This window comes from Notolepis coatsorum (assembly GCF_963971535.1).
Source record: "Notolepis coatsorum genome assembly, contig: SCAFFOLD_2066, whole genome shotgun sequence".
NCBI classification, from domain to species: domain Eukaryota; kingdom Metazoa; phylum Chordata; class Actinopteri; order Aulopiformes; family Paralepididae; genus Notolepis; species Notolepis coatsorum.
This window is the reverse complement of record NW_028171516.1, coordinates 1,223-12,500: the sequence shown is the minus strand read 5'-3', so window position 1 is coordinate 12,500 and position 11,278 is coordinate 1,223. Positions and strand designations below refer to the sequence as shown.

General features: G+C 47.0%; 1 protein-coding gene across 1 annotated transcript in view; it reads right to left on the bottom strand.

The window, feature by feature from the left end:
* The window catches only part of LOC311248248 (hyaluronan synthase 2-like), a gene marked incomplete at both ends in the record, with an annotated part of 12,933 nt that extends 11,401 nt beyond the window's left edge, over positions 1-1,532 (bottom strand). The window contains one exon of the mRNA XM_084339166.1: positions 1,449-1,532. Coding sequence (XP_084195292.1) covers positions 1,449-1,532 — 84 coding nt within the window. The remainder of the gene's footprint in view (positions 1-1,448) is intronic.
* Between the last annotated feature and the right edge of the window lie 9,746 nt (positions 1,533-11,278).

The window sequence follows — 11,278 nt, the reverse complement described above, 5'->3', positions numbered from 1 at the left end:
TTGAATAACTTTATTGTATATTAATTATATATATAGTTATTGCCTGACACCACAGTTCGCCCTTTGCTTTTTATTAGCTTTTTAGTAGTGTATTCGTGTAGTTATTATTATTAGTTTTGTCGCGGATCTCAATGGTCTGTGTGGAGACAGCCAGACAGGCAGGCAGCTCCGGGTGTCAGGTTACAAAGCAGAGTGGTAGATGACTGGCTGTGATGGTTGTTTGAATATGCGCTCGGCGCACCGCTCTAGAAAAGTTCAGCCAGTTTCAACTCTCTGGCTTGTGCGGCCGCATAAAGGCGCTGAAAAAAGAAGCCGACGGCAGCGCACTTCTAGAGGCGGCCGCATGGGGCCGCATGCGCTCCCTCCCCATTGTAATACATTGAAAACAGACGCGTGCTGGTCCTAAATATGCGCTAGGTGGACGCGGGCCCTTAGGGGGTCTTTAATCGGCATGCAACGAACTGGACATGCAATTGGAGCGGCACACACGGGATACACACACATGCATTGTCTTTTTCTCAGTCGCCAATGCGATTGAGTCTCTGCACTTGACCCATCCCGTCGTCCTTCCCCCCATGGGCAGCCGGGAGCAGATAGGGGCGTCAACGTGAGCCGCCCCCCGGGGGACCAATCCAAGTGCTCCTGTCCGTCTTCGTCAAGGACGCCACAGCGTTAGCGATGTGTTGTTGTGCATGTTTTTCCATTGGGTTATCTTAACGGGGGGAAACCCTTGCGAGCACAGGGAGAACATGCGCGTGTGTGTGTGTGTGTGTGTGTGTGTGTGTGTGTGTGTGTGTGTGTGTGGTGTGTGTGTGTGTGTGTTTGTGTAGTGTGTGTGTTGTGTGTGTGTGTGTGTGTGTGTGTGTGTGTGAGAGTATGTGTTGCTGTATTTGTTCAGTGTGTAGCCTATGTCTACATAATGTATACAGTATGTTCATATGTATGTGTGTGTGTGCATGTGTGTGTGCGGGTTGTGTGTATTTATCTCTGGCAGTCTGGTGACAGCTCAGATTATGTATACTACTTCTAGGTAGTATATACTTTTATCTCCCCCTAAAGATACCCTGTCCGACCCCTAGAAAGACCAACTATTAGTTTACGGTGGGTCTCTAAAGGCTAACTAGCAGAAAACAGACAAAGTAATACAGATTTTCTACACAGAGTAAAGTATTGGGATAGTGAGCTAAAATTGGCATTTTTCGCTGATGTTATTTCAGAATTCATGAATGTTATTCCTCTGGTCTGCGAATGAGCACCTCTCCCAAAGCCAAGACCTTTAGAGGAGCTACAACTCAAACTTGTGATGTCATCAAGTATAAGGTCTTGATAGCTGCTCCATAAACAATGAATTGGGAAATATCTTTAGAGATGCCACAGATAGACACCCAGGAGAATGTTCTGAGTCCACAGGTACATGTTCTGCTTCAGAACCGAGACCTGCTCCTCACTGTGAGGTGCTTCAGAACCCTCGGCTGGATGGGGAGGCTGTTCCACAGGCGTGGTGCCGCCGAGCAGAAGGCTGGGTCCCCCATGGTGCAGAGCCGGGTACTGGGGACCCGGAGGAGCAGTTCTGTGAGGCTCTGCTTCAGAACCGAGACCACTGCTACCCACTGAGACGCTCTTCGAGCGGCTTGGCTCACCTCAAATCTGGCCTTTCATTCAACTACTGGCTTGTGTTGTTGTGTTACGGATGGATGTCTTGATGCTCACTGTCCACAAAACCCCTCAACTCTTGACCCGTGATCAGTTCAGGCTGCACAGAGTACAGCTCAAGGGCAGGAGTTCTACAGAACTTGGCTCTGGACAGAGAGGGATACGGCTTCTAATCAGGGGAGTGCTGGGGACACCGGAGCTGGGGTGTGGCTGATGTCAGTCTAGTGCTGTCCACGTCTGTGTGTGTGTGTGTGTGTGTGTGTGTGTGTGTGTGTGTGTGTGTGTGTGTGTGTGTGTGTGTGTGTGTGTGTGTGTGTGTGTGTGTGTGTGTGTGTGTGCGTGTGTGTGTTTGTGTGTGTGTGTGTGTGTGTGTGTGTGTGCGTGTGTGTGTGTGTGTTTGCGTGCGTGTGTGTGTGTGTTTGCGTGTGCATGTGCGTGTGTGTGTGTGTGCATATTTATCCATTTACTGTATGTGTGCACATACATCTGTATCTATGTCATTGAAGGTGTCATGGACACATACTGATGCTGTGAGCAGTGTACAGTATATCTGTGATGTCAATGTGAATCGACAGTGTGTGCGTGTGTGTGTGTGTGTGTGTGTTTGTGTGTGTGTGTGTGTGTGTGTGTGTGTGTGTGTGTGTGTGTGTGTGTGTGTGTGTGTGTGTGTGTGTGTGTGTGTGTGTGAGTGAGTATGGGTCGCTGTATTTGTTCAGTGTGTAGGCTATGTCTACATACTGTATACAGTATGTTCATATGTGTGTGTGTGTGTGTGTGTGTGTGTGTGTGTGTGTGTGTGTGTGTGTGTGTGTGTGTGTGTGTGTGTGTGTGTGTGTGTGTGTGTGTGTGTGTGTGTGTGTGTGTGTGTGTGTGTGTGCGTGCGTGCGTGCGTGCGTGCGTGTGTGTGTGCATGTGTGTGTGTGTGTTTCTCTCTGGCAGTCTGGTGACCTTGTGTCAATGTGTCAGGCTGTTGGAGCGTTTGCTGGTCTCAGTCTGACGTATTTAATAACCTCTGGAGCAGATCTGCCTCTGTCTCTGTTCTACATTACAGCTCAGCTATCCATCCATCCACCAATCTATCCATCCATCCATCCACCAATCTATCCATCCATCCATCCACCAATCTATCCATCCATCCATCAATATATTCATCCATCCATCCATCTATCCATCCATCCACCAATCTATCCATCCATCCATCAATATATTCATCCATCCATCCATCTATCCATCCATCCACCAATCTATCCATCCATCCATCCATCAATCTATCCATCCATCCATCCATCTATCCATCCATCCATTAATCTATCCATCCATCCATCCACCAATCTATCCATCCATCCACCCATGGATGGATGGATGGATGGATAGATTGGTGGATGGATAGATTGGTGGATAGATGGATGGATGGATAGATGGATGGATAGATTGGTGGATGGATGGGTAGATGGATGGATGGATGGATAGATGGATGGATGGATGGATGAATATATTGATGTATGGATGGATAGATTGGTGGATGGATTGATAGATTGATGGATGATGGATGAATAGATTGATGGATAGATGGATGGATGGATGGATAGATGGATGGATGGATGGATAGATGGATAAATAGATTGATGATGGATGGATGGATGGATGGATAGATTGGTGGGTGGATGGATGAATAGATTGATGGATAGATGGATGGATGGATGGATGGATAGATTGGTGGGTGGGTAGATGGTGGGGCACCAGTGGCTCAGGAGGTAGAGCAGTCGTCTGGTAATCAGAAGGTTCCTAGTCCAATTCAAGCTGCTCCTGGCAGCGTGTCGAAGTGTCCTAGAGCAAAACAAATTGTGATTCTGATTCTGTTTCTGATTCTGTTTCTGATTCTGATTCTGAAGCGCTTTGGATAAAAGCTGTTATATACATGCAGTACATTTTCCATGGATGGATAAGTGAAGAATGAATGAATGATGTTTTTGGACATTACTGGATTCTCTAGAGCAGCAGTTGAGAAACAGTTGAGCTAAGATAAGAGCAAATAATGGACGACTGTATCTAATCAAATTATAATTATGCTCCAAAAAGGATGAATGAACTGTGTGTGTGTGGGTGGGTGAGGATTATATGTATAACAGGGCTGTCAGTAATAAAGCGTTAATGTTTTCGACTGATTTGAAAACCTCCTTTGAAGGTTTGTTTACGTTCCTTATCACTCTGACATGCAAACTGTGAGAATGATATGTGACCAGACCTCCCCTGGACGTCTTATCTCATTATACAGAGTTTCCGAACACACATGTACCAAGTTGTATAAACGAAGCAGTGATTAACAGTCTTTCCCAGCGGAGCAACAAGTACTAAGTAACGCTACACAGGTCGCGCTACGCTATGCTTGCTAATGATGTTAGATAGCAGTGTTGATACCAGGTCAAGCTATTGATACCAGAGATTGTCTAATGGAGTCGTCTGCCAACTAAGATATTGTTACATCAGAGAACAAATCTATTCACAAAATCGATTACCATTCAACGTTACATAAGTACTGTGACGATAAGTACTTATGATTACTTGCTCTAATGATAACTACTTATAATTACTTTCTATAATGATAAGTACTTATGATTACTTTCTCTAATGATACGTACTTATGATGAGTGACCGTGAGTGAGTGAGTGAGTGAGTGAGTGAGTGAGTGAGTGAGTGAGTGAGTGAGTGAGTGAGTGAGTGAGTGAGTGAGTGAGTGAGTGAGTGAGTGAGTGAGTGGGTGGGTGGGTGGATGAGTGAGTGAGTGAGTGAGTGAGTGAGTGAGTGAGTGATTGAATGAATGAATGAATGAATGAATGAATGAATGAATGAATGAATGAATGAATGAATGAATGAATGAATAAGTGAATGAATGAATGAATGAATGCAGCCACCCATCAGCAGACAAGCATGATTAAGCCCAGGAAGACGCACTGCATGTAGGCTACAGCGTTGCGTCACTAGGGGAGTGGTCAGACCGATCCATCATGAAACACAGATCGGGGAATGTAGTGCTGTCGCTGCAGAGCATAGCTAATGGAACCCTGCGTTTGTAGAAACAGAAACAGCTTCGCGACGGATGGTGACGTAAACCTACATTCCTCCTCTCTGAACCTCTAGGAGGAGACCGAGGAGACAGACTCATCATCAGCCCTGTCCAACGAACATATACTGTACAGATTAGGAGACGGACTCATGATCACCCCTGTCCAGCAAACAGATACTGTACAGATTAGGAGACGGACTCATAATCACCCCTGTCCAGCAAACAGATACTATACAGATTAGGAGACAGACTTATCATCTGACCTGTCCAGCAAACAGATACTGTACAGATTAGGAGACAGATTTATCATCTGACCTGTCCAGCAAACAGATACTGTACAGATTAGGAGACAGACTTATCATCTGACCTGTCCAACAAACAGATACTATACAGATTAGGAGACAGATGTATCATCTGACCTGTCCAACAAACAGTTGCTGTACAGATTAGGAGACAGACACATCATCTGACCTGTCCAACAAACAGACGCTGTACAGATTAGGAGACAGACATGATCAGCCCTGACCAACGAACAGATACTCCTCATTGAAGAATGATTCAAAACAAAGGTAGATGGACAGACAGACATCAGTGTGGCCAGGCCATAAAACTGTGAGAAGGATGAAGTGAGGAAGTCCATTCCATCTAAACCACCATTTAAGACATATCATAGGAAAGCTTCTTAATTGAGGTAAAAGCAATGCACAGTCATGAAAGACTAACCTTTTTACTGTCTTCTACTATCATGCACTCTACACTATACTAATATGTCTCTACTACTCTGCACTCAACACTGCAGCGCCCACGTTTCAACACTGTTTGATGAACATTGTTACTCAGCTGTAAGAGTTGTACCCTTTCTGCTGACTTGTACGCGTACGTCGCTTTGGATAAAAGCGCTCAGCTAAATGACTAGATGTAAATGTAAAATGTCAACGAAAGAAACTATGAACTTAATTATGCATTTAAACCTGGGGTCCTAAAACCTTTCAGCTCAGGACTCAAGTGGTTAGCACTGCTGCCTCACACTGTGAAGGTCCTGGGTTCAGACCCGACTGGGCGTGGGTTCTGTGTGGAGTTAGTACGGTCTCCCATGTGGGTGTGGGTTCTGTGTGGGTTCTGTGTGGGTTCTGTCTGGGTACTCTGGTTTCCACCCACACCGTAAAGAGACATGCATGCTAAGCAGAACCCTCCCGTCATTGACCGAGGTACTGGCATCAGAACTGGCATCAGAACTGGCATCAGAACTGGCACATCAGAACTGGCACATCAGAACTGGCATCAGAACTGGCATCGGTCCGCGGGGGCTGGGGCTGTCCTCTGTATACATAGTCAGGAGAGGTTCAATGCAGAGGACAGATCACAGGTATATGCAAATAGAATGACTTGACAAATAACAAGATTCTGATTCTAATTCTGAATGTAGTTTCAACCGCTTTACAATTTGTTCCTCACATTTTACCCATTCACTCCCACACTCACACACCGACGGCAGAGGCGACCGCGCAAGGTGCCGACCAATCGGGAGTGTCTTACTCAAGGACACTTGGACGCGCTGCCCGGGAGCAGCGGGAATCAAACCGGGAACCCCAAGGATTACCAGACGACGGCTCTACCTCCCGAGCCAAGTGTCCAACCCCTTTTTTTTACTAGAAATCCATCACGAGGCGACCCGAAACACACAGGTCCGCGTCCCGTTCCGGGTCCCGGAACCACGGGTTCTGTCTCCTCTGTCGGCACCTGGTTCAGGAAACCACGGTTACGTAACGAGCCGAGAGCGACGTGATATTTATGTTGCCTGTCTGGGTATGAAGTGAAGCCATTAGGGCCTTCTGCTGTCCGCAGGCTCCACAACTCTCTGCTGCGTGTGCGTGTGCGTTTGCGTGTGTGCGTGCATTCATTCTTTGTGTAAACGATCATGGTGTGTATGTGTGTGCCCATGTGTGTCGTTTTAGCATGTGTGACGAATTGTGTGTGTGTTAAACATGTGTTTGTGTGTTCTGCTAATATGTGTGAATCCAGCGTCCTGCGTGTCCATATGTGACCGTGTGTGTGTGCATCCTGCAATGTGTGTGTGTGTGTGTGTGTGTGTGTGTGTGTGTGTGTGTGTGTGTGTGTGTGTGTGTGTGTGTGTGTGTGTGTGTGTGTGTGTGTGTGTGTGTGTGTGTGTGTGTGTGTGTGTGTGTGTGTGTGTGTGTGTGTGTGTGTGTGTGTGTGTGTGTGTGTGTGTGTGTGCATGCTTTAGAGAGAGAGAGAGAGAGGGCGGGAGAGAGTGACTGAGCACATATGAGAGCAGCATAGTTGAATCATGCTCAGCGGGGACGAGGGCTTGACAGACCATGAAATATCACAAGGCGCACCAGAATCCGTGCACGTTTGTGTGTTTGAACAGCCTGCCCACATGCACACAGGCTACATATGGACGTACGTGCACGGGCTCTCTGCTAGAGACTGTAAATCTTCAGCTGTGCCAAAGAGGACAAAGCGATCTCTGAAGCCCAGCTATACTTTATATATCGCTGTGAGTCAGCAATCGCCGGGCGGGACCTAACGCCGCTCACAAATCACCAGCCTGGCCGCAGCTGAGGAGGACGGCGCGCACACCTGCGGATGTCATGTGACGTAAGCGTAAAGACGCGGATCCAGTAGGGAGGACACGACCGAACCATTTTCTAATGAACAGTAAAGTTTAGATGACCTATTAACATGCCTTTGTGAGGCCGGATTCTTCGGCAATAAATACAGATCTCGCCTCAGAGTAGTTAAGCGGATCTCCGCCTCTTTCTCAGCACAACACAGCCATGTATCACGGAACTGTTCAAATGCACAAGCACACCCTTCCCATGTGGACGCATTTTCTTTTCTTTTTTTTTTATGTTCTGGCAACATATTTTAATATGCCTTGTTTTATAAATGCGTACAGAAACAATTCCGTTGCTTTTGTTGATAATATTCATTAATTGATTGATGACATGATCTGAGTGCTGTCATTTCATTTTCTAATAAATATGCATGATAAAGTTCAACAAAGTGTGCTTTTATTTTGACATTCCTTATTTCCACGTTGAAATGATGCGATACATTAAGTGGGGGTTGCCAAAATAAATCCTAAATAAAATGGGGTTGTGGTATAAAAACGTTCGAGAACCCCTGGTTGAGAATGATGTTGAGTGAAGGTTGTGTTTATTAACGACTATACATTTTGGTAGTATCCACTGTATTGAGCCTTTAATAATCCATTTGTATTTTACAAAGATTCCTTTCTTTCTTTCTGAGTTTGACCAGAGAAACGGTGTGAATGTTGAGCCCTCAGATCAACACAATTACAGTCACGACCTTGAGTTGGACTCACATCGGTCCTGTTTTGGTCAGATCAAAACAAAGAAATGTAAAGAAAGTGAAACACCAAACACCTAGAGGTCACTGTTTACAGATTCAACCTTTAAGAATGTACTTAAAAATAGCATTACAAAAAAATATATATATATATCTTAGACCAAGATAGCCATTGAGAGCCATTGGATTCATACTGTACACCTCCGTGACCTAAAGCTACTACACACTGGGGATGCAGAGTTAATGGGCCATTCAAGGACCCGCCCTATAGTGAGCCCTAGAGTTCCTACCAGCTGTGTGTCCCCCCCCCCCCCCCCCCCAGGCTCGTCCATCCGGAGGGCTGACTTCAATGAGATCCTTTTCCAGTACATAGTATACTGCACACTTTAGTGACTGTCCACTCTAGCCAGACATCCACACCGTTCACATCGGCCCGATTGAACACACACATCATCCAGGGGCCACGCCCCACATCCAGGGGCCACGCCCCACATCCAGGAGCCACGCCCCACATCCAGGAGCCACGCCCCACATCCAGGGGCCACGCCCCACATCCAGGGGCCACGCCCCACATCCAGGGGCCGCGCCCCACATCCAGGGGCCACGCCCCACATCCAGGAGCCACGCCCCACATCCAGGAGCCACGCCCCACATCCAGGGGCCACGCCCCACATCCAGGGGCCACGCCCCACATCCAGAGCCACGCCCACGGCCCGAGTGAACACACGCATCCAGGAGCCACGCCCACAGCCCGAGTGAATGCACACATCCAGAGCCACGCCCCCACGGCCCGAGTGAACACACACATCCAGAGCCACGCCCCCACGGCCCGAGTGAACACACACATCCAGAGCCACGCCCCCACGGCCCGAGTGAACACACACATCCAGAGCCACGCCCCCACGGCCGGAGTGAACACACACATCCCGGAGCCATGGTGCTCCAGGTCATAGAGTTCATGGTTGCAATCGTTTATTGAAGATGGGCGGTCACAAGCAGACAGACAGTAAGAAACACAAGCAGACAGACAGTAAGAAACACAAGCAGACAGACAGTAAGAAACACAAGCAGACAGACAGTAAGAAACACAAGCAGACAGACAGTAAGAAACACAAGCAGACAGACAGTAAGAAGGACAACTGGCTGACTGACTGACTGACTGACTGACTGACTGACTGACTGACTGACTGACTGACTGACTGACTGACTGACTGACTGACTGACTGACTGACTGACTGACTGACTGACTGACTGACTGACTGACTGACTGACTGACTGACTGACTGACTGACTGACTGACTGACTGACTGACTGACTGACTGACTGACTGACTGACTGACTGACTGACTGACTGACTGACTGACTGACTGACTGACTGACTGACTGACTGACTGACTGGCTGACTGACTGACTGACTGACTGACTGACTGACTGACTGACTGACAGATATACAGGAACACTAAAATAATCAAGGCTACAGATGTGCTAAATCTAGGATGGAAGAGTAGGGCTGTGTGTGTGTGTGTGTGTGTGTGTGTGTGTGTGTGTGTGTGTGTGTGTGTGTGTGTGTGTGTGCGTGCGTGCGTGCGTGCGTGCGTGGGTGTGAGTGGGAGTGTGTGAGTGGGAGTGTGTGTGAGCACAGCTGTATGAGCATTCGCATGCATGTACACACACACACACACACACGTGCATATGCGTGCGTGCGCGTGTGTGTGTGCTGACGCATGAGTGTGCACACTTGACAGGACGCGTTTAAAGAGCATTAAAGTCGAGACGGCTCTCAGGACGGTCGTAGCGCGAGGCAGGAAACCCTGCACTCCTACGTCTGTGTTCCGAGGACGAGGACGAGGGGAGAGGCTGGGAAACAGATGGGAGTCGTCCCCCGTATCACACACTGAGACGCACCGGACCGTGTCCACTAGGGCTGTGCCCATATTTTTTATTTATTTTTTTTACATTCGAAGCTTCTATTGAAGTTTTTTCTAATGAAGCTTCGAATGTCTGTCTTCATATGTTATGACGTCGTCATAAAAATGAATTCAAAACAATCCTCAAAAGAAAATCCTCAATTTGAATAAAGTGATTCATGAGTTACATTTTTTTTTATTAAATCAACTTTCTTTAATGAATATACAGTAACTTGGCAGTTTCGTCAACATAAATAATCCAATAAGGTTGGTACGAAAGTGATGGTGGTGACGTCTTGATGGAGCGCCGAGCGCCAAGCGGATGCAGATATAGGCTACATCATTTATGATAAATGTTTTATTTGAATTTTTATGACGAGTCATATACTATAATAGTATAATATTAGTGTAGCCTAATCTCTATCTGCAACTGTGAAGAAAAACCCCCCATTGGTTTAAACAGAATGAATAGACACATAAAATAAAAAATATTAAAATTCGATTGTTGATTTAAAATTCGAGTGTCAAGGTTATGAATGAAGCTTCAAACTATTGGGTACAGACCTAGTGTCCACCACGCTGACCGCACCGTGTCCACGCGGGGTTCTCAGGAGACGTGCGCTTGAGAGGGTCAAAGGTTCAAATCAATTGGAGGGCCACCTGCAAAGCAGCTTAGCTGCGTCTATACTTTCCGTAGCCGCATTTCTGGCAAGACGCTCTCTGATTGGCCGACGCCTGTTTCTACACTGGTTAAGCTTAGGCACTCTTTCGAAGTTGGTTAAGGTTAGAGTTTGTCTTAGAGCGTGACGGCAAGTTCTTTCGACGGTTAAGCTTAGACACTCTTTCGAAGTTGGTTAAGGTTAGAGTTTGTCTTAGAGCATGGCGATAGAACGGCAGGTAGTTTGCAGGCTGTTCGACGCGGAAATGGGCAAAGACACAGCTCGTCACGCGATTGGGCAACAGTGGCCAATCAGAGAGCGTCTGCCAGAAATGCGGCTACGGAAAGTATAGACGCAGCTTAGCTTCATATTAGGGAAGTGCTGAAACCAGAAGTGATGATACCAGAAGTGCTGAAACCAGTAGTGCTGAAACCAGTAGTGCTGAAACCAGTAGTGCTGAAACCAGAAGTGATGAAACCAGAAGTGATGACACCAGAAGTGATGATACCAGAAGTGCTGAAACCAGTAGTGCTGAAACCAGTAGTGCTGAAACCAGTAGTGCTGAAACCAGTAGTGCTGAAACCAGTAGTGCTGAAACCAGAAGTGCTGAAACCAGAAGTGATGATACCAGAAGTGATGATACCAGAAGTGATGATACC